Below are 22651 nucleotides of genomic sequence, written 5' to 3' on the forward strand. Positions count from 1 at the left end.
AAATAGGAACAAGATCCCAAACCATCCACTTTCCTGCACACTGACACAGCATTCTTTTTTTTTTCAAAGCAGCAAAGAGTTTTTGTTTTGTTTTTTTTAACTTGGAAATTATTTATTTTTAATATAAATTTATTTTAATTGAAGGCTAATCACTTTACAATATTGTATTGGTTTTGCCATACATCGAATCTGCCATGGGCGTACTTACTCTCTTCCTCTTCCATAGAGCTCAGCCATTGTTGGATCTAGCCTCGTTCCAGAGCATGCCTTTCATCATTGCCCACAACATACTGCCTTTCACAATGAGTTTAGGCAGGTCAGAGATCTGTGCCAGGGTAAACAGAAGGGCAAGCTGGTGTCCACAAAGGGAAAAGGGCATAAATTTGTCCTCACACAGACTGGTGACCAGGAAGTCTGCCCAAATTTCAGCAATCTGGGTTTATAGGGAAAGAAAAGCAAGACACAGTCCTACGAGACAGGAAAATCATTTAGGGACTCCAACAGCTAATCATATCCACAAGCATTCAAGGAGGTCAACTTACTAATGAAAACATCCTATAAAATATAAGACCAAGCAAGGAAGACACAGCATTGTAAAGAAGGATACATGACAATTATTTCCAGAAATTTATATTTCCAAGTTATTATTAAATTTTTAAATATAATAATTATCAATATGTAAGTTAAATCCTTTAAAAATATATAGGACAGATGTTAAATTCACTTCATATGATTACTACATAGAAACACTTAATGTGGCCTTAGACTACTATACATTTACTTAGGGGAGTAAACATCTGGAAATGAGTTTATATTAATGGAAAAGTGCAAAGAAACTTGTCAACATGTGCCAGTTCCATGGCCCACAGGCAATAAGCACCGCCTGCCTGTGCCAGTCAGATCACCAACCAACATTACTGTGAAGGCCATGAAAGAAGCTGTTAATACTCGGGTTTAATCTCAGCACAGGCCAGAGCAGCAGATTAAGCAGAACTTTACATCAGTGGCAGGTCTCCCAAGTTCTCTTGATGCCACAGAATTCATAAGTGGGATCAGTATGTTCTAAAAAAACATGGTACTGCAAAGGGAAAAAAAGGTTCCACAGCATCAAGCAGTGTAATACTTGAAACCTCATCATCAAAGTGACAGTTTTCAAGTGCCATTTATGATGCCCTAGTCTGGAAACATCCCAGCTAACCCATCTGATCAACAATTTCACAGATGGAAGCACTTGATGGCTAATTGGCAAGTCTATTATTCAAATAAAACAGCTCTCTGTACCTCTTCTTTCATTATTACAAGTCAAGGTACAACAAGATTAGTCATTCAAATTAGCTTAATAGAAACCTCTTTCCCAAAATAAAATTTTTAATGAAACCACACACTTTGACCACTAGCTTAGAGTACTAATCAGTTTCTGAACAGTAAGGAAAATGTTTTATAAACTAAAAGGAGTAGGAAACGTAAATCTTCTTTAAAAAGTTGTACTGTTTGCTTCCTCGGTCTTTTATCAGTGTCAAGATACACAGTCGTAAGGATTAAAATGAATAAAATGGTTACTCATTCCTTAAATATTTTAAAAACATAGGCCATGTAACAAACGTCATCATAAAGAGAAATCCTCTCAAATATTTTAGGTTTCCTAAAAAAATTGTAAAGCAGGCATCTTCTCTTCACCTACATTTTGCCCAATAAAAATTCCAGACTGTTAAGGCTTTCTAATTTATGAAGCAAGTAGCCTAATGTTATATGAAGCAAGTATCTAACATCATAGATATTATCTACCTAATGTCACGGTGTTGATGCAGAATAGACTTTGGCCTCAGAAAGATGTGTGTTCCAACTCTAGCTCCACTTCCTGTTAGTTCCATGACTTGGCCCAATAATATGGAAATAATTATCCCTATCCATAGAGGACTGCTGTTGAGGATTAAATGAGGAGATTATACACACACAACACTCACATTAAATCATGCAAGCCCTCAGCATTTGTCCATTTAGCTCTCATCCCTTTCTCCATCCTACTTCTATAAATTCCAGAGAAGAATCCTGACACAACTGTCAAATTTGCTCCAAATCCCACTGAAACATACATTCCCTATTCAGATAATTTGGCTATCCCACTGAATCATACATTCCCTATTCAGATAATTTGGCTATCTCCCTGTATTCCTACAATTTTCAGACCCCAAGGAAAGCCCCAAGGAAGAATCTTGTAGAAAGACTGAGCTATAAAATATTTGAAGACCTCAGTTTCTATCTATAAAGCAGAAACTAGGAAACGCATATAAGTAATCAGAACCTGCAAGGGGGAAGGCAATCGTGAGCAGAAACTCTGGAATGAGTTACAAACTGAAGTAAAATCACAATTATCTCCTTATAGAGATAGAGCAATATAATAGTAACAAAAAAGTATTTTTCTAGGTAATAAAACAATAATTTCCCATGAAGTAAAAGAACATCTTTACTATAAAACAGAAAGGGGTGTTTTTCCAAAATTATATGTTACTGTGTTGTCTACTTTTGATAAGCATTTTGCTTCTAATTACTCAGGTTCTGGTATTTAGAACACTACAAAGAACAGAGAGATACCACAGGCAGGTAAGAATGTAATCAAGTAAAAAGATAGGAAATGTATATACAATGAAACAGAGAAAAGTACAATTATCCCTATCACTTAACTTTTTATTGTCCCTAAGCCTTCCCATTGTGCCCAACACAGGCATTCATTCAGTCTCCTCGAGGGAAGGGCCTGTGAAATCACTGACAACAGTTTGAAAAGCAGCACTGGGAGGCTGCCCAGTAGAGACCATCGCCCTGCTCTTGGGGGCATACTTCCAGGATGCTCAACCCAGATAATAACTCATGAAGAACCACCTTGAACTTATGTTGTGGGATAGAACACTGGCCATGACTGTCCAGATTTTAAGTTAGCATGATACCTAAAGAACTGTCCAAATGATAATATGAACTAAAAAATTAGAAATCATGTTAGGCAGGTTTAAGATTGGAAGCCCGAAGATGAGTGTACCAAATGAGCAAAGTGACCAGTAAACCAAACATGTAAAATGATGTTGAGGGTAAGGAAGGAAAAGATATAAATTGAATTTTTATGATCATAACATCCCACACATTTGGAACATTAAGGTATTATTATAATATCTTAGTTTCCTATACTAGACAAAAGTATCTTATTTCTCCCTCCATATACCCTTTCTACCAAAAGCAGAATCATTTGTCATGGATCCATCATATCCTTGACTTTAAAAATCTTAACATTTTGTTTTTCCTCAGAATTTTGACTTTTTATTTCATCAGAATGTGATCAATTCTGGAAGACAATTTCACTGTAATTGAAAAACACATCACTGCTCTCCTTATGTTCTAAAGAATTCAAGCAAAGTCATTTATGGTAATTTCATGTTAAAATAGAAATTTAACATTCACAAATGTCAAAGACCTTTCCCCTTCAAAGACCAGTCACAACTAGGAAGTTCAAACAAAACAACACAGATTAACCACAGTGCCACTACCTGAAATTTGCTTCCCTTTTACTTGAGAACACCCAAGAACCGATTTGAGACTTCTCAGGAGCATCACATTTTTCATAGGGTTTAATACCTATGCAGAAGAATTGCATTACAATGACACCTAAAAAAAGTATGTTCTAATTAGCTTACTTTTGACCTGACCTCTTTCTTAATTTTCTACAGTAGAAACATCAGCTCAAGTACATGAATAAAATAATTAGGAGCTATACTTTTTAAATAATAAAACTATTACATCAAGAGCAGCAAATGAAAAGAATTACATGCATTTTGTATTTTTACTTTGTTTCTAAAGCAAAATCACTATTTATTTGTAGTTAAGCAAAGAAATAAGACAATTCAAATTTCTTGACCCTTTAGCTCAAACGGTAAAGAATCTGTCTGCAATGAGAAAGACCTAGGTTCAATCCCTGGGTCAGGAAACTCCGCTGAAGAAGGACATGGCAACCCATTCCAGTATTCTTGCCTGGAGAATTCCATGGACAGAGGAGCCTGGTGGGCTACAGTCCATCGGGTCACAAAGAGTCAGATATGATGAGTGACTAACACTTTCACACTTTGCTGCTGCTGCTGCTAAGTCGCTTCTTACCTACTTCTTAATAGGAAGAAAAATGACCAAATTATCTATCGATGTTTAGAAAGGCTCTTTGTAAATGTTCAGAGGATCACATCAGGAAAGATACTCAAAGAATCAAATGGGGAAAAAAACGTAACCAGAAACATCCATCGGTATATAAAAACTGTCAATACAGACAGGTTAAAGAGCTCAGGAACATAAAGAACTCATAAAAAGCCTTTTGTAAACACCTGCTCATTTTCAAGCTACTGCACCAGCAATAAACAAAAGTTTTGTTTCAAATGTGAAAACAGGTGTAAACATCAACTGTACACATTAATCTACGCTGGCTGAAGCCACACCAGAATCTCTCTAGTAAATACACAATAAAAATAAAACATCATAATCTGTAATTTATTTCAAAACAGTATAGTAGCTTCTTGTCTCTGCTTTCATTCCTGCCTTAAGTCTCATCTCCAAGAGTATCCCGGTTCTTTAAAAATGGAAGTATGATGAGCAAAACTCCTGTGCTTAGACACCTCTAACAACTTCCCAAGTCACTTGGAAGAGAATTTCCTACAAGGCCCTACATGATCTTGTCTCTGGCAACCTCTAAAGTGTTACCCTCTTCAATTCCAAGATTAAGAGAGAATATGGAACATCTAAGTAAGGCATGAAAATAAAATTAAAATTCTGATTTTGTTTTACTTGGCAGCTTTTAAAAGAAGTTTAACTAAAGGAAAATCTTATTTAATGTTATTCACTGAGCTGTTCTTTTTCTTTATTGTTGTTCTTATTAAAAAGAGAGAACACTATTTATGAAGTGGAAATTCCTTTTGTCTCCCTCCCTTCTCATGAACTTAATGTGGGTTATTCAGACCTGTGGTATACAACATGGTAGCCACTAGCTACATGTGATTACTCAAATTCAGGTAGAATTAAAAATTCAGTTCTTCAAGTCATACTGGTACATATCATGGACTCAACATGAAGCTGTGGAATTTAAGTGAATTAAAATTCAGTAAAATTAAAAATTCAGTTGTTGCAGTCACATTTCAAAGGCTTAATAATAGCCGTGTGTGCATGCTAAGTCACTTCAGTCATGTCTGCTCTTTGCAACCCTGGGGACCACAGCCTTCCAGGCTCCTCTATCCATGGAATTCTCTAAGTAAGAATACTGGAGTGGGTTGCCGTGCCCTCCTCCAGGGGATCTTCCCAACTCAGGGATCGAACCTGCAACTCTTACATCTCCTGCATTGCCAGGTGGTTCTTTACCACTAGCGCCACCTGTGAAGTCCTTAATAATAGCTATTGTATTAGCACATACAGAACATTTCCTTCACAGCATAAAGTTCTATTGAACAGAGATGCTTTAGAACTTGTAATACTTTTACCTTTAAAAAAAGTTATCCTGTTTTAAGAATTAGCATTAATGCTTTCATAGTGTATGTATATACCTACAACCTGAAATTTTCTCTTAATATGTTTGTATTATGCATACTGAGATATAGAACCTAGTTCACTTTAACTGCTATATAATGTTCCATCATAATGCATTTTGACACTTAAGTGCTTTGCAATTTTTCGATAATCCAAACTGTCACACCCAGACCAACCCTAAGGAAAAAGGCTTCCATGAGAATTGTTGCTTCCTAAGTCTTCATTAACACTTCACAACAAGTGTTTGTTTTAAAAAAATTAATCCAACACTTTTTTACTTTCATAACATAAAATTTACCATTTTAACCATTGTTAAGTGAACAATTTCATGGCATTAAGTACATTCACACTGTTGTACAATCATCGGAGAAAGCAATGGCAACCCACTCCAGTACTCTTGCCTAGAAAATCCCATGGACAGAGGAGCCTGGTAGGCTGCAGTCCATGGGGTCACTAAGAGTCAGACATGACTGAGCGTCTTCACTTTCACTTTTCACTTTCATGCATTGGAGAAGGAAATGGCACCGCACTCCAGTATTCTTGCCTGGAGAATCCGAGGGACGGGGGAGTCTCGTGGGCTGCCGTCTATGAGATCACACAGAATCGGACACGACTGAAGCGACTTAGCAGCAGCAGCAGCAGTACAATCATCACCACCGTCTACAGAACTTTCGTCTTCCCAACCTGAAACTCTGTACCACTAAACACCAACTCTTCATTCCACTACAACCCCCAACTCCTGGCAACTACCATCCTACTTTTTGTCTCTATGAATCAGACTAGTAATTCATTTAAGCGAAATCATAAAATATTCGTCCTTTTGTGACTGGTTAATTTCATTCAGAATAATGTCTTCAAGGTTCACCCATGTTGAGGCATGTGTCAGCACTTTTTAGGTTGAATAATAATCCACAGTATTAATATACCACATTTTGTTTATCCACTAAGCCATCAATAAATACAAGCTGCTTCTACCTTTTGGCTATTACAAATGCTGCTGTTATAAAGTGGCTGTACAAATATCTATTTGAGCCCCTAATTTCAATTATTTGGGTTATATACCCAGATACGGAATTGCTGGATCATATAATTCTATTTAATTTTTTGAGGAACCACCATATCATTTTCCACAGAGGTCACACAATTTTATATTCCTACCAGCAATGCACAAGGGTTTCTCTATACTCTCACCAACAGTTGCTTATTTGCTACATTTTCTGGATAACTATCTTAATAGGTGTGTCTTCCAAAATTATAACTTTAATTTTCATAGGCAGATCTTTAATACATTTGCTATAGATTTTTGTGTACAGAATTAGGTAGGTATTTAGTATTAGTTTTCCTTCCCATAAAGAAAGCCACCTGCTTCAGCATCATTTAATGATTAGGCCTCTCTTTCCCCACTAATTTTTAATACCATCTCTACTATAAATCAAGTTTCCATATATACATGAGTCTATTTCTGAACTTTCTATTTGATTATACCAATCTACCTATCTCTATCTTGGGCAAACTCCAGGAGATGGTGAGGGACAGGGAAGACCGGCGTGCTACAGTCCATGGAGTTACAAAGAATCAGACATAACTTGGTGACTGAACAACCACCACCACCTATCTCTATTCCAATAAAACACTACTTGGGTCACACAGTATTAAAATATATTTTGATATTTGGTGAAACAAAATTTCTTTTTCCTTTCTAAGAATCTCTTTGCTATTCTTGGGGTTTTTTTTTTTTTTTTTCCTCCTATATAAATTTTATAATCAGTTTTCTAATTCCATGAAAATTCTGGTTAGTATTTTTATTGGAACTGCACTGAATTTATGATTAACTGGAGAGAACTGGCATATGATACTGAAACTCATCATTCATGAAAATGGTGTTACTTCTGCATTTATTCCAGTCATTTCCCCCATTATTATATTAAATTAATCCCTTCTATAAAGTGTTACATTAAAACCTGTAAGATAAATAATTGAAAAAACATTTCTACTCCAAGACTCATAACAGAAAACAAAAAATAGTTATTGGTTTTAAATACAAAATCCATACACTGTGGATTTGGGAGTTATAACAAATAAAACAGATGATATTTTTTTTTTAAGTCTAGTCACCTGGAATAATCCTTCAAAATGTACCTTACATCTCACCACTATCAGAAAGCTTTTTCTGACCACCCCCCTATAGAACTTTCCCTTATTTTTGCATCAGAAGTTACTGAAGTCAGTGTTAGAGAGATACAATCTGGTAACTTACAGGTAAAACATATGTTTTTAGTTTGTGTTTAGTTTGGCCTATATCATGCTTCTTAAAAACTAGAGACTAAAAAATTCAGGAATATCACACAAAAATCATAGGATTTCTGACTTATAGAGTGTTATGTCTCTCTCTCTCTCAGAGAGATTCCATTCAGAGAGTTTCCATTTCCATACTTCCTGGGTTACCAGGGCAGGCAAATCACACACTGATTCTTAAAGTTTCTGTCTAAAAGTGACCTGTCAATTTCCAAGTCAAACTCCACCAGCCAAAGCAAAATCACAAGCAGGCTAAGTTCAAAAATGATGGAAAGGCATAATCCTACTAGTGTTCCTAGAAGGTTAAAAGTCAAAAATATTTCATATAATTGATGACTTTACCTTTAAACTCTTTCCTTCAAACTACCACTAGAATTACTTTTCAAAAACACAGGTGTAATTAATCTCACAACTCTGATAAAAAAATAAAAAGTCTTCATCAAAGTACAATTGGAGAAAAAGTAAAAATCACTAAGAATGGCATTCAATACCTGTTGAATGCCTATATCTAATCTACTCCAAACTCCCTTACCAGCTTCCTTTTCCATTATTTCCCCTCATATCACCTATTCTCCTGGCTTTTCTCATTATGTCTTGGATATAATCCAAAATTTAGTTCAAGCATCATTTCCTCAATTCAGTCTCACTTTCCCTTTTTGTGTAAAAAATTAAATACCATATCCTATAAAAATCACATTATTTATAAAAAGCACTAACATTTGCTAATTAGAAGTAGTTAATATGTGCCAGGCCCTTAAAACATAACTGCTGTATGTCTACCAGATTGTTAGGTCCCTAGACTAAATAATGATATTCTTGTTTACTTTGGTATTCCCTAGAGCAAAACAACCAACATAATAAAAAATTCAAAACATTGGTCTAAAGAATTCAAATACAAGATAATGCCACTGACATTTTACTCCAGTTTCATTCACTTTTAAGCTTATCTCAACTCTTTCTAAAGTTAAAATTGACCAAGAGATTTAAACTAAAACTTCTATTTAAATTTGTTTTAATATGTATTTATTGGGCTGTACCAGGTCTCAGCTGTGGCATGTAGAATCTTTCAGTTGTGGGATGAACACTTAGCTGAGGCATGTGGGATCTAGTTTCCTGATTGAACCCAGGCCCCCTTGCATTGGGAGTGCAGTCTTAACCACTAGATCAGAAGGGAAGTCCCTAAACTTGTGGATAGAATTCCCTGGTGATCCAGCGGTTAGGACTCAGCTTCCACTTCAGGAAACACGAGTTCGATCCCCCATCAGAGAACTAAAATCTGTAAGCCACGTGGCAAGGCCAAAATATAAATAAATAAAATAAAGTAACTATAATTAAATTATTTTAAAAGAAACTTTTAGAGACTGCAACTATGCTTTGGCTATGCCCATCTCTTGGGTTTAGTCTTGACTGCTTTTGGAAATAGCTTAGTTGCCAAGACCTAGGCTGGGATAGTTATAAAGACAATCAAGCCGTCTAATGAGAGCAATAAATGCTTTTAATACAATCATCTCACATCTTTCAGTAATTTCAAGTTCATAAGCACTGTAGCAAAGTAAATAAAAACATATTTGAAACAAAAAGCTATTCATTTATAAATTGTAATAGTTCTAATAAAACATCTGTTTTTGCTTCACTACTGATAAGTTATACTGAAGTAGGGTATTATGGACAGATTTAATGATTTTAGGCTGCTGCTATTCAAATAATTTCCACAGTTTATTGCGATCCACACAGTCAAAGGCTTTGGCATAGTCAATAGAGCAGAAATAGATGTTTTTCTGGAACTCTCTTGCTTTTTCTATGATCCAGCGGATGTTGGCAATTTGATCTCTGGTTCCTCTGCCTTTTCGAAAACCAGCTTGAACATCAGGAAGTTCACGGTTCACATTTTGCTGAAGCCTGGCTTGGAGAATTTTAAGCATTACCTTACTAGCGTGTGAGATGAGTGCCAACTGTGCGGTAGTCTGAGCATTCTTTGGCATTGCCTTTCTTTGGGATAGGAATGAAAACTGACCTTTTCCAGTCCTGTGGCCACTGCTGAGTTTTCCAAATTTGCTGGCATATTGAGTGCAGCACTTTCACAGCATCATCCTTCAGGACCTGGAACAGCTCAACTGGAATTCCATCACCTCCACTAGCTTTGTTCGTAGTGATGCTTTCTAAGGCCCACTTGACTTCACATTCCAGGATGTCTGGCTCTAGGTCAGTGATCACACCATCATGATTATCTGGGTCGTGAAGATCTTTTTTGTACAGTTCTTCTGTGTATTCTTGCCATCTCTTCTTAATATCTTCTGCTCCATGCCATTTCTGTCCTTTATCGAGCCCATCTTTGCATGAAATGTTCCCTTGGTAGCTCTAATTTTCTTGAAGAGATTTCCAGTTTTTCCCATTCTGTTGTTTTCCTCTATTTCTTTGTATTAATCGCTGAAGAAGGCTTTCTTATCTCTTCTTGCTATTCTTTGGAACTCTGCATTCAGATGTTTATATCTTTCCTTTTCTCCTTTGCTTTTCACTTCTCTTCTTTTCACAGCTATTTGTAAGGCCTCCCCAGACAGCCATTTTGCTTTTTTGCATTTCTTTTCCATGGGAATGGTCTTGATCCCTGTCTCCTGTACAATGTCACGAACCTCATTCCATAGCTCATCAGGCACTCTATCTATCAGATCTAGGCCCTTAAATCTATTTCTCACTTCCACTGTATAATCATAAGGGATTTGATTTAGGTCATACCTTAATGGTCTAGTGGTTTTCCCTACTTTCTTCAATTTAACTCTGAATTTGGCAGGTCAGGAAGCAACAGTTAGAACTGGACATGGAACAACAGACTGGTTCCAAATAGGAAAGGGAGTACGTCAAGGCTGTATATTGTCACAGGGTGACAGGGTGACAATATAACTTATATGCAGAGTACATCATGAGAAACGCTGGACTGGAAGAAACTCAAGCTGGAATCAAGATTGCTGGGAGAAATATTAATAACCTCAGATATGCAGATGACACCACCCTTATGGCAGAAAGTGAAGAGGAACTAAAAAGCCTCTTGATGAAGGTGAAAGTGGAGAGTGAAAAAGTTGGCTTAAAGCTCAACATTCAGAAAACGAAGATCATGGCATCTGGTCCCATCACTTCATGGGAAATAGATGGGGAAACAGTGGAAACAGTGTCAGACTTTATTTTTTTGGGGCTCCAAAATCACTGCAGATGGTGACTGCAGCCATGAAATCAAAAGACGCTTACTCCTTGGAAGGAAAGTTATGACCAACCTAGATAGCATATTGAAAAGCAGAGACATTACTTTGCCAACAAAGGTCCGTCTAGTCTAGGCTATGGTTTTTCCTGTGGTCCTGTATGGATGTGAGAGTTGGACTGTGAAGAAGGCTGAGTGCCGAAGAATTGATGCTTTTGAACTGTGGTGTTGGAGAAGACTCTTGAGAGTCCCTTGGACTGCAAGGAGATCCAACCAGTCCATTCTGAAGGAGATCAGCCCTGGGATTTCTTTGGAAGGAATGATGCTAAAGCTGAAACTCCAGTACTTTGGCTACCTCATGCGAAGAGTTGACTCACTGGAAAAGACTCTGATGCTGGGATGGATTGGGGGCAGGAGGAGAAGGGGATGACAGGATGAGATGGCTGGATGGCATCACTGACTCGATGGACGTGAGTCTGAGTGAACTCTGGGAGTTAGTGATGGACAGGGAGGCCTGGCGTGCTGCGATTCATGGGGTTGCAAAGAGTCGGACACGACTGAGCGACTGATCTGATCTGATCTGATTCAAATAATAACATTTAAAAATGTAATATTAAAAAAAAACTTTTAAGTTGTCTTATAGGGTACGCAGATCATAATAAAGAGCTAGGAAAAAGTAACAGGATAAAGCTAATGGAAGAAAGATTCAAGAAAGACACTGTGAACAATGTGATATATTAAAACACTGAAAAGAGAACTAAAAGTGAGCCAATAGACTTGACAATTTGAACAATTCTAGTACAGTAATGGAGGAGGCCAGAATATAATCTCATCAGTCAATGGAAGTAAGGAGGTAGAATATGTGAGTCTCAGCTATTATTACAGGAATTCTGGAAATGAAACATTTAATGGCAGGATGCAGTGAAGTTTTGGGGGGATATAGGACATTCAAATATCTGTAACAGAGAAAAAGATCAGTGGAGATGATTAAGGTTTCAAGACAGGATGGGATCAGAGAATAAGTGAAAGGATTAGCCATGGAAAAGAGAAATGTCTTTTCTAGTCAAAGAAAGCTGAGTCAATAGGATGGATGGAAAACTTTATTCTGCTACAATTTCAGTGTTTTAAAAGGGCCATTGAAAAGTTAACAGCAAGTAATCTGCCCCTATTTATGAAGAAATCCTGCCTTTTCCATTATATGGTAAGATAGTAACATTTCCCACTATTTTTGGAGGGATAAAACAAATTATATCTCCTTTTCCACTTTTATTGGCTGCTACGCGTTATCAAATGGAAATAGCTATTATCAATCCAAAGATCTTTGACTTTTTAATTAAAACTAAATAATACACTTGGGACTTCCCTGGCACTCCAGTGGTTAAGACTCCCTGCTTCCACTGCAGAGGCATGGGCTTGATCCCTGGTCAAAGAACTAAGATCCTGTATGCCATGGATGCACAGCCAAAAAAAAAATTTTTTAATAAACAATACACTTAACTTTTTTACTCCTTATTACAAAATAATACACATTTCATTTTATAGAAGTAACATCATATCTGTTTGTCAATTTAGTCTAGAACAAGAGCATAATACAATTTTAAGAAAAAATATAATTATTGAACACCTAGTATTTGGTAAACAAGGTTATCACAGAAATAAGAACCCCATATATCATTCTTTTGAAAGTCTGTCATCTAATCAGAAAAATGAAACACATGAAGTAACAGATTCTCAGACAACATATTTTCAAGTTCAAATAAGAATACAGTTGAGGAGGAACACGTGCCGATGAAATTATCCAAAACCAAGGCCAAGTTACTGAACCAACACTTAGTTTTCCACTCAATGCAAAGGTTTGCAGTGGTCACTGAGGTATGATGTAAATCAATCTGTGGTCAGTCAAACCATCATTTCATGTCCAGTAATTCCCAGGCATGGATTTCTGGCATGGATATATAATTTACTGTATCTACTACTTAAGGGAAAAGTTATTTTGGTATTTAAATTTGAAGCAACTTCTCTTAAGAATTCCAGTAAAGTAATATCTTTACCTGTAATTTGCAGGTAAATGTGAAGTATCTATACACCACCTCAGTTCACTTTTGACACTTTTATATACCTAAACAATATTATTGCTGATTTAGAATGAAGCAGAAAATTCTAGAAGCTACCTATAATGTTTGCAAAAGTATGAAAGCAGCTTTAGGGGCCAAGTTCAGAGAAACTTAGACCTCTCAAGCAAACGTATTACAAAGATGTTAGAAAAATGAAGAATCATAAAGAAACATGCTTATAAAAAAGGAACATGAGAAATAGTCAAAACTAACAAATGGTCTATGCAAGGATGTGATACAGAACCATAAAATGATTTCAACATCCTAAAAGGAAAAAGTTTATTAGTCATCAAGCACAACGGGCCTAACACAGAATTCTTGTACAAGTGCCTAAGAAACATTGAAAATTTCATGAAATCTCAAACACAACTATTTCCCACACAAAATATTAGACTACTATGAATCAAGGAAGACAAAATCATTGATAGTGATATGGAAATACGGGAAAGCTGATCACTAAAAGGGTTCTTCTAAAGGTGGGTTAGAAAAATACTCCCAAAATGTCGACATAAAATAATATATTACATGAAAGTCTCACATAGTCATCTTTTTTGTGACTGGAAGATTGGAAAGACAATCACTGTAGAATTCAAAAAAGGCAGAAATTTCTTCTTCAGCTGAAAGCAGACAGAATATCCTAAGATAGAAATCTATCTGGAGGCCATTTGCCTCAACTGTACAGAACAAAATAAATGATAATATTAAAAATAACTGAAAATTAATGTACTTTTAATAAGCATGTGAAAGAAACTGTATACATCAAATTTAAAGGAAAAAGAGGTACTACTTATTCATCCATGTAATATAATTACTAGAAGGAATTTACCAATGTTAAGATTGTCCACACAGACGTTCTATGGGTTTTCTGGATCTTGCCAGTAGTATGCAATGTTTACTTTTTCATGCGTTACTTTTAAAGTCTACAATGTAAACCCAGAAATACCATATTATGAGTCTCTCTTTTTTTAACCAAAAGGCAACTTTGATTATCTTGCATATCTCAAAAGTTTAAATCAAAGCAGAGAAAATTCTTATTCCTAGGAGAAAATTAAATTAAGATAATAGAACATATTCTCACAAGTTCTTTAGTGTTGGTATACAACAACCAGCAGTAAGGGAAGCTTCTTATCATAAGGTCATCTATGAGGAGAATTTCTTGGGAGTGATTTCTTTCTGTTTGGATAACTAGTCAAAGGTTTGTAATTAACACACAAAGAAATACTTAGTCGATATACTAACCTGGCCCAGTCCAGGCATACCTCCTCCAAGTCTAAGAAGTCTGTCCATATTTCTAGAAAACAGAAACAAAGAAAAACGATCCTAAGCACAAAAGTGTTTACTCAATTGCTATCTATGTAATTCACCTTCAGTCACTCAGTATGTCAAAAATATTGGTGGTAATTACAACACAACATCAGACTTCCTGTTAATTAACACCACATATTAATTCAAGAAGCTGTCTTCCATGCTAATTAACAGACCTTATTTTACTGCTTTGGTTTTGGGTTATCCCCAGTTTTAAAGACAAGCAATCTTAGCATACTTTCAAAACTTTGCTATCATTAAGTTAATTATATTTTCTTATTGTTATCTAATAAAGTACCTGAATGAAGAAAAAGTGCCTGAAATGCTTATCATATGTATGATTGAATTTCCTTCAATTTGTCCAGAGTGTACAAATAAAAATCCTCACTTTTAAATTAAATTTTAACATCCTCATTAGTAAGTTCTGTGCTAATTAACTTACAGCTTGTCAGTTATCATCAAAACTACATGTGAAAGACATTGTGAGCAGATTATGGATCTCTGAATTAGCATCAAAGGCTTTAAAACGTACTCATTATACTAAACAAAATATTATAAAGTAAACATTAGGTGCATTAGGATAGTGTTCTAGAATCCACACAGATAGTTTGCATTATTTCAGATACTGTGAAGATATACACCATTTTCACTAAGGAAATTCGGCTGCTGGTCTCAATTTTAGAGTAAATCAATACAAAGAAGATTAACTTCGAGTGTCGATCTGATTTTTTTCATCTCTGGAGTAACTACAGAAGATACTCTTATAAGCTCAAAAATTTCACAGAAGAAATCAAAGGAAAAAATAGCAAGGGTACTAATATGGCCACAAATACACAAAAAGGAGTAATCAAATTATAAACATTAATGTTAGTACAACTAAATACACATAATAATGAAGCAATGTTTTCTACCTGGAAACTGCTACTATGCCTTAAAATTCCTCTTCTTCCTACATGTGTGCTTTAGAAAATGGCATTACTACAAATTATATTTGACACTAAATAAACACTAACAGATTAATTTTGTCACTTGTCCAAGTTGTTTTACTAGTTAGAACAGCTTTACTAACTCTACTAACTTATAATCATTACACTGTTGCCTAATCATGTTTGTTGAATATTGCTAACAATTTAATCCTGTGAATATTTAACATTGTTAATACTGCAAACTTCATTCAAATCCTAATTTAGAAAACTGCCCAAATGATACAACCATGGAATCTGTACAAAGTGAACATACCACCATAACCACCACCTAGATGAAGAAAGAGAACCTTACCAGCACTTAAGAATCTTTTATGCTCCCTTCCTAGTCTCCAACACCCTACAAAGGTAGAATTCCAAGGTCTAACAGCATAGCTTCTCAGGGTTTTTGAATTTTATATAAACAAAATAATATGTTTTGGGTCTGGCATCCTTCACGCCACAAGTTTGAGAGACTGATAATAGATAAACTCTCTTTAAAAAACGAAAAGACACATAAGAAAACTTGATAGTCTACACAAAATTTCCACTTCACAATATTAATTAACCCTCCTAACAGCAACATTTACAAATAAATTCTCCATTAAATTCTCATTAAAATTCCATAACTCAAATATGGCATTCAATACACAGTACTTTTTAAAGGCTGTTGACTGAAAACAAAACAAAATAAAGTCCTGTGTATTTAAAATATAAAAGACATTTATTCCTCTACAAGATATTATTCCAAGAAAAAAAAATTCTTTTGGATCAGTGCAAGCTTACTAACATAAAGAACAAATGGGGGAAAAAATTTTAGACATTTTATATATTCCAAGCCAAAGTAAATTCCCAGCTGTGTTCAGTTTATCTATTCCCCCTGTGTTGTTTCTGATGACTTTACACAGACTCCAGATGCTGTGAATATACATGAGCTATGTGGGGAGCAGAGGGAAAGAAAATCTGGCAGGTCAAACTTGTGTTTTTAGCAAAATGAGATGTCTCAGCAAACAGAAAAAAATATTTAGCAAACTAAAACATTTAAGATAAGATAATAAGGTTCAATAAAAAACCAACATTTGGAAATGAAATATATTGATAGTGTTCTAAATTACACTACTTTTAATAAGTTTATAGAAAGCAGAGAAGAACAAAAGTGCAACTTGTGACTTTCAAGAACTCTTAAATCTGAGCTTTTGATCTGTGTTAAAAGTAACACATTTTCATAATATTGTTATAACAATATCCTGAAAGAATAAATAAAAGTAAAATACATTCTTAATTCTTACCTGGTCAGTAGCTACAGCTCTTGTGGTGTTAAGCTTCAATTTGCTGAGTTTGAAAAATTTCTTAATTCAAGAATTCTCTTGTTAATACTGGCAGGTATAATTTTTCCCAAGGCTTTGTTTTTCCCCCTCTCTCTCTCCTAAAAAAAAAAAATTAATTAAATAAGATACAATTATTTTGAGAACTAAGGAGGGAAATATATCAAGCAAAATTTCTAAAAACAAAATAGAAATCAAAATTGATTTTTTAAATTATCATTTCCTGAGAGTACAGAATGAAATACCACCCAAGGGAGTTATAGAGCATAGTGATTACCCCTGTATCCAAATTTTGTTCCTAAAGTTTTTTTTGAGCTGTTCTAATTATATGTAAAGATTGCTATCTCATGACTTTCAGTCTTTCTAGAGGAGTTTTAAAGAACAAAGAAGATTTATTCATTTTTAAATAGAACAAAATTACGATAGAGGTTCATTGCACATTATTAGAAATCTGTAATATATTATGGAATCTTAGTGGTTGATTTCCCTATATCTTTAAAGTTTGTTATTTCATTATCCTAGGAATTACTCTGATATGTCCTAATCAATTATTCTCAACTAGGCCAAAGAAGACTAAACTAAAGAGAAAATGCAAGATTACCCCAAATAATGCAATAGTGAAGTAATCACCCTAAATAATGCAACAGGGAAATACATTATAGCCACTGCATCATCTTTCAGTTTTTATGGTGCTGCCCAAAGCCCTGCTTCATCTTTTAAAAAGATACAAAACACTAGGGATACCATCTTTGTAGTCTTTTTTGTTAGCTTTCATTGAACAAGTACTTCAGAATCCCTCATATTCCTCCCCTAATAGCAAAGAGAGAACTGACAGAGAAAAAGTTTCACAATTATTAGAGAATCAGGAAGTGAACATTTAAAAACAAAAAGTAACAGCACTCTAATGATGACAATAAAGTTGACATAAGCCAAGGTTTCTCTGGCACTACTGACATTCAGAACCAAGTAATTTTTCTGTTGGAGAGGGCTGTCGTGTGCATTAGAGGACGTTTAGCAGCATCCCTGGCCTCTACCCACTAGATCCTATAGCAAGTACAGCTGGGAAAATCACCACCGTCTCCAAAAAAGGGAACCTTCCCACCCTGTTGGTGAGGATGTAAACCGGTGCAGCTATTACGAAAAACAACATGGAGGTTTCTTTAATAACTAAAAACAGAACTACCATATGATCCAGCAATCCCACTCCTGGGCATATATCTGGAAAAGATGACAATTAGAAAAGACACATGTATCCCAATGTTTATAGCTGCACTATTTACAAAAGTCAAGATGTGGTGGCAAACCAAGTGCCCATCAACAGATGACTGGTTCAAGAATATTTCACACACACACACACACACACTCAGGAATATTACTCAGCCATAAAAATAGAGGAGAAGGCAATGGCACCCCACTCCAGTACTCTTGCCTGGAAAATCCCATGAACGGAGGAGCCTGGTGGGCTGCAGTCCATGGGGTCACTAAGAGTTGGACATGACTGAGCAACTTCACTTTGACTTTTCACTTTCATGCATTGGAGAAGGAAATGGCACCCACTCCAGTGTTCTTGCCTGGAGAATCCCAGGGATGGGGGGGCCCAGTGGGCTGCCGTCTATGGGGTTGCACAGGGTCGGACATGACTGAAGCGACTTAGCATAGCATACATATATAACTTTGAATCACTTTGCTATACACCTGAAACTAACACAATACTGCAAATCAACTATACTTAAAAAAAAAAAATGTCCCCAGACATTGCCAAATGTCCCCTGGAAGAGTAAAATCATTCAGGTAAAATCACCCTGATACAAACAACATCTCAAACCACTGACGATATCCTATATAATTTTCTAAAACTTAAAATCCAATGAGTGTTGGAAACACTTGGAGTTCTTCAAAAAGTTCAACACAGAATTACCACAGGACCCAGAAATTCTACTCCCAGGTACACATCCAAAAGAACTGAAAACAGGTATTCAAAACAAGTACATGTACATGCATGTTTATACCATCACTATTCACAACAGCCAAAAGGTGGAAACAGCCCAAATGTTCATAAAAGGAGGAAAAGATAAACAAATTCTAAATATACATACAGAGGAACATATGGAATATTATTCAACTATAAAAAGGTATTAGATATTGATAAATGTTACGGAGTGGATGAATCTCAAAACATGCTCTTTGAAAGAAGTCATGTGCAAAAGGTCATATATTGAATGATTCCATTTATATGAAATATCCAAAATATATAAATCCATAGAGACAAAATGAAGACTGGTATTGCCAGGGGCTAGGGAAAGGAATAAAATGGAGAAACTAGTGGATAGGGGATTTTACTTCAGAAGAATGGAAATGTTTCAGAACTATTAATATATAGAGAGAGTAGTTGTACAATATTATGAATCTACTAAATGATTGGAAAAGGTCAGTTTTCATTCCAATCCCAAAGAAAGGCAATGCCAAAGAATGCTCAAACTACTGCACAATTGCACTCATCTCACATGCTAGTAAAGTAATGCTCATAATTCTCCAAGCCAGGCTTCAGCAATATGTGAACTGTGAACTTCCAGATGTTCAAACTACTTTTAGAAAAGGCAGAGGAACCAGAGACCAAATTGCCAACATCCGCTGGATCATAGAAAAAGCAAGAGAGTTCCAGAAAAACATCTATATCTGCTTTATTGACTATGCCAAAGCCTTTGACTGTGTGGATCACAACAAAATGTGGAAAATTCTGAAAGACATGGGAATACCAGACCACCTGACCTGCCTCTTGAAAAATTTATATGCAGGTCAGGAAGCAACAGTTAGAATTGGACATGGAACAACAGACTGGTTCCAAATCAGTAAAGGCATACATCAAAGCTGTATACTGTCACTCTGCTTATTTAACTTATATGCAGAGTACATCATGCGAAATGCTGGGCTGGAAGAAGCACAAGCTGGAATCAAGATTGCTGGGAGAAATATCAATAACCTCAGATACACAGATGACACCACCCTTATGGCAGAAAGCGAAGAAGAACTAAAGAGCCTCTTGATGAAAGCGAAAGAAGAGAGTGAAAAAGTTGGCTTAAAGCTCAACATTCAGAAAACTAAGATCATGGCATCTGGTCCCAACACTTCAGGGCAAACAGATGAGGAAACAGTGGAAACAGTGGCTGACTTTATTTTGGGGGGCTCCAAAATCACTGCAGGTGGTGACTGCAGCCATGAAATTAAAAGACGCTTACTCCTTGGAAGGAAAGTTATGACAAACCTAGACAGCACATTAAAAAGCAGAGACATTACTTTGTCAATAAAGGTCCATCTAGTCAAGGCTATGGTTTTTCCAGTAGTCATGTATGGATGTGAGAGTTGGACTAAAAAGAAAGCTGAGCGCAGAATTGATGCTTTTGACCTGTGGTGTTGGAGAAGACTCTTGAGAGTCCCTTGGACTGCAAGGAGATCCAACCAGTCCATCCTAAAGGAGATCAGTCCTGGGTGTTCATTGGAAGGACTGATGTTGAAGCTAAAAACTCTAATACTCTGGCCACCTGATGCGAAGAGCTGACTCATTTGAAAAGACCCTGATGCTGGGAAAGATTGAGGGCAGGAGGAGAAAGGGATGACAGGGATGAGATGGTTGGACGATATCACCAACTCAACGGACATGAGTTTGGGAGAACTCTGGGAGTTGGTAATAGACAGGGAGGCCTCACGTGCTGCGGTTCATGGGATTGCAAAAAGTCGGACACGACTGAGCGACTGAACTGAACTGAAATGATATTAAACTGTTCACTTTAAAATGGCTAATTTTGAAAAGAATATAAGAATGCATATATGTGATTAACTGAGTCACTTTGCTATTTAGCCGATTGGTACAAATCAACTATATGTGAATTAAAAAAAAGAAATAACTAAAAAAATTTTAAGTTAATTTTGTGCTATGTGAATTTTACCTAAAAAATTATTTTTTAAAGGATCAATGAGTTGGAAAATGAATTTCTAAGATCAAAAAGGAAATATGAAATATCCAGTTAGTATTCAACAAGAAGGACTCTTTACACACTTTGACAACAAGAACCTGTTTTGCGAAAGAGGTGACATATTGTGTTATCATTTATGATGCTGATATAGTTCAAATGTGGACATTGCTGAAGTGTACACCAAGGTGAGTAAAAGCAAAGAACACAAGTTAAAAAAAAAAAAAATCACTGGACTAACCAGTGTTCATAAATCTAAAAGAAAGAATGTTTTATGAGCAAAGATGATGGCTATCCCTGCTTCAACAAAACTACAAGCTTACTTTAAAAACTATCTCATACAATTAAAAATTATTGCATCAGGGAAGATGAAAGAGTTCTAGGGATGGATGGTAGTGATGATCGCACAATGTGAATGTACTTAAATGCCACTGAACTGTAGGCCTAACAAAGGTTAAAACGGTAAATTTTATTAAATGCATATTTTAACACACACACACACACACACACACACAAAGTATTGCAAATACAAGTAGAACCAGAAGATAAGCTAGGGCCTCTTCAGAGACGTTATTAAAAACATGTAGGTTCGTGTATGATGGATGATGAACAGCTAACTACATTTAAATGATGTTATCCATTTCAGGTACATATACCTTCAAAACCAGGAAAATACAGAACAAAAATTTGCATGCACTATGTTTAAATTTCATTAACATTTCTAAATATACTTTTTTTTTTTTTTTTACTATTCCTTTATTTTTACTTCTATAAATTATTCAAAAACTGACTTAAAGGTGTAAGAAATTTTAAAAGATCTACTGGACCCAGGTGGTAAACAGTGATGACTGTTTTTCTTGGTATATTAAGGTTAAGAGTTTAAGAGTCTACAGTCTCAGTGCCAGGATTCAAATTCTGGTTACAAAACATCTTAGCTCTGTGTCCTTGGGCCAGTTACCTCTCTCAGGCTCAGTTTTCTCATCTGTAAAATGGGGATAATGATAATATCTATCTCACAGAATTGTTTAGAATACTAAAGAAGACAATGAACAAAAATAACATTTAATAATGCTTGGCATATGGGAAGTAAACAGTGAATGCTAGCTGCCGTCATCAGCTGCTCATCCTACGAGCGCAGCTAGTGCTCACTCAACACAGGTTCTTCTTCCCAAAGAGTTCGACATTTAGTGAATTTCAAAACACTGGGCACATTTCACAGTAAAAAATGAATCAATCACACCGAAGAGGAGGGACTTGTTTTTTGCAGAACTTAGCAAAGGGGTTCATAAAATCTAAGTTGTTACACTAGAACATAAAAGAATACTTACAAAAAAAGAATATTTTAAATACTCAGAAATAAAGCAATGCAAAATGTCTATGGATCAAAACTAAGTTTTTACATCTATCAAAAAGAAAAGGACTCAAGAGCTCGTTCATGATATTATTAGCTAAAAAATTATCAGATAATATGAATAAAGTGTTTATGCCTAACGTGTCATATATAATGTCTAGAACTCTGGTAAAAAAACAACAGTACAAAATAAGTATCAGTACTTTCAAAATCCTCATGATTTTCCACTTTTTCATCTCCCAAACTGAGCTAACAAAATCATGAAGCTCTTATCTGTTCGAGTTTTTCTTCTGTTTTCCAGTTCATTTTTTCATTTTTACTTCTCAACCCACGCTGCATTTATATACTATTCTCAGACTGATGATAAATCCTTTACTCTGTATTTGTGATCTCACTGTATTTCTAATTCCTCTACTCTCTGATTTGTGGAAAGTAATTAGGAATTTCTTTCTCTCACTTTCTTCAGTGAAAGAAATAGAAACAGTCAACATTAAATTTAATTACATAAATAAGATTTGGAAAGCAAGATTCCCACCCCCCCCCCCATTTAGAACAGTAAGGACAGAATTATTGAAAATCCCTTGTGCTATCTCCTAA

The 22651-nt window shown here is 35.6% G+C and overlaps 1 protein-coding gene across 2 annotated transcripts in view; it reads right to left on the reverse strand.

Moving 5' to 3' along the window:
• PSMD14 (proteasome 26S subunit, non-ATPase 14) overlaps positions 1–22651 on the reverse strand; it is a 107735-nt gene that overhangs the window by 82384 nt on the left and 2700 nt on the right. For both annotated transcript variants that reach the window (XM_027559469.1, XM_027559476.1), the window contains exons 2-3: positions 16700–16836; positions 14383–14434 (exon numbers count right to left, since the gene is read on the reverse strand). In XM_027559469.1, the coding sequence (XP_027415270.1) occupies positions 14383–14430 (48 nt within the window). In that variant the 5' untranslated portion in view covers positions 14431–14434; positions 16700–16836. The remainder of the gene's footprint in view (positions 1–14382; positions 14435–16699; positions 16837–22651) is intronic.

Source organism: Bos indicus x Bos taurus, chromosome 2 (genome assembly GCF_003369695.1).
Source record: "Bos indicus x Bos taurus breed Angus x Brahman F1 hybrid chromosome 2, Bos_hybrid_MaternalHap_v2.0, whole genome shotgun sequence".
Lineage (NCBI taxonomy): Eukaryota > Metazoa > Chordata > Mammalia > Artiodactyla > Bovidae > Bos > Bos indicus x Bos taurus.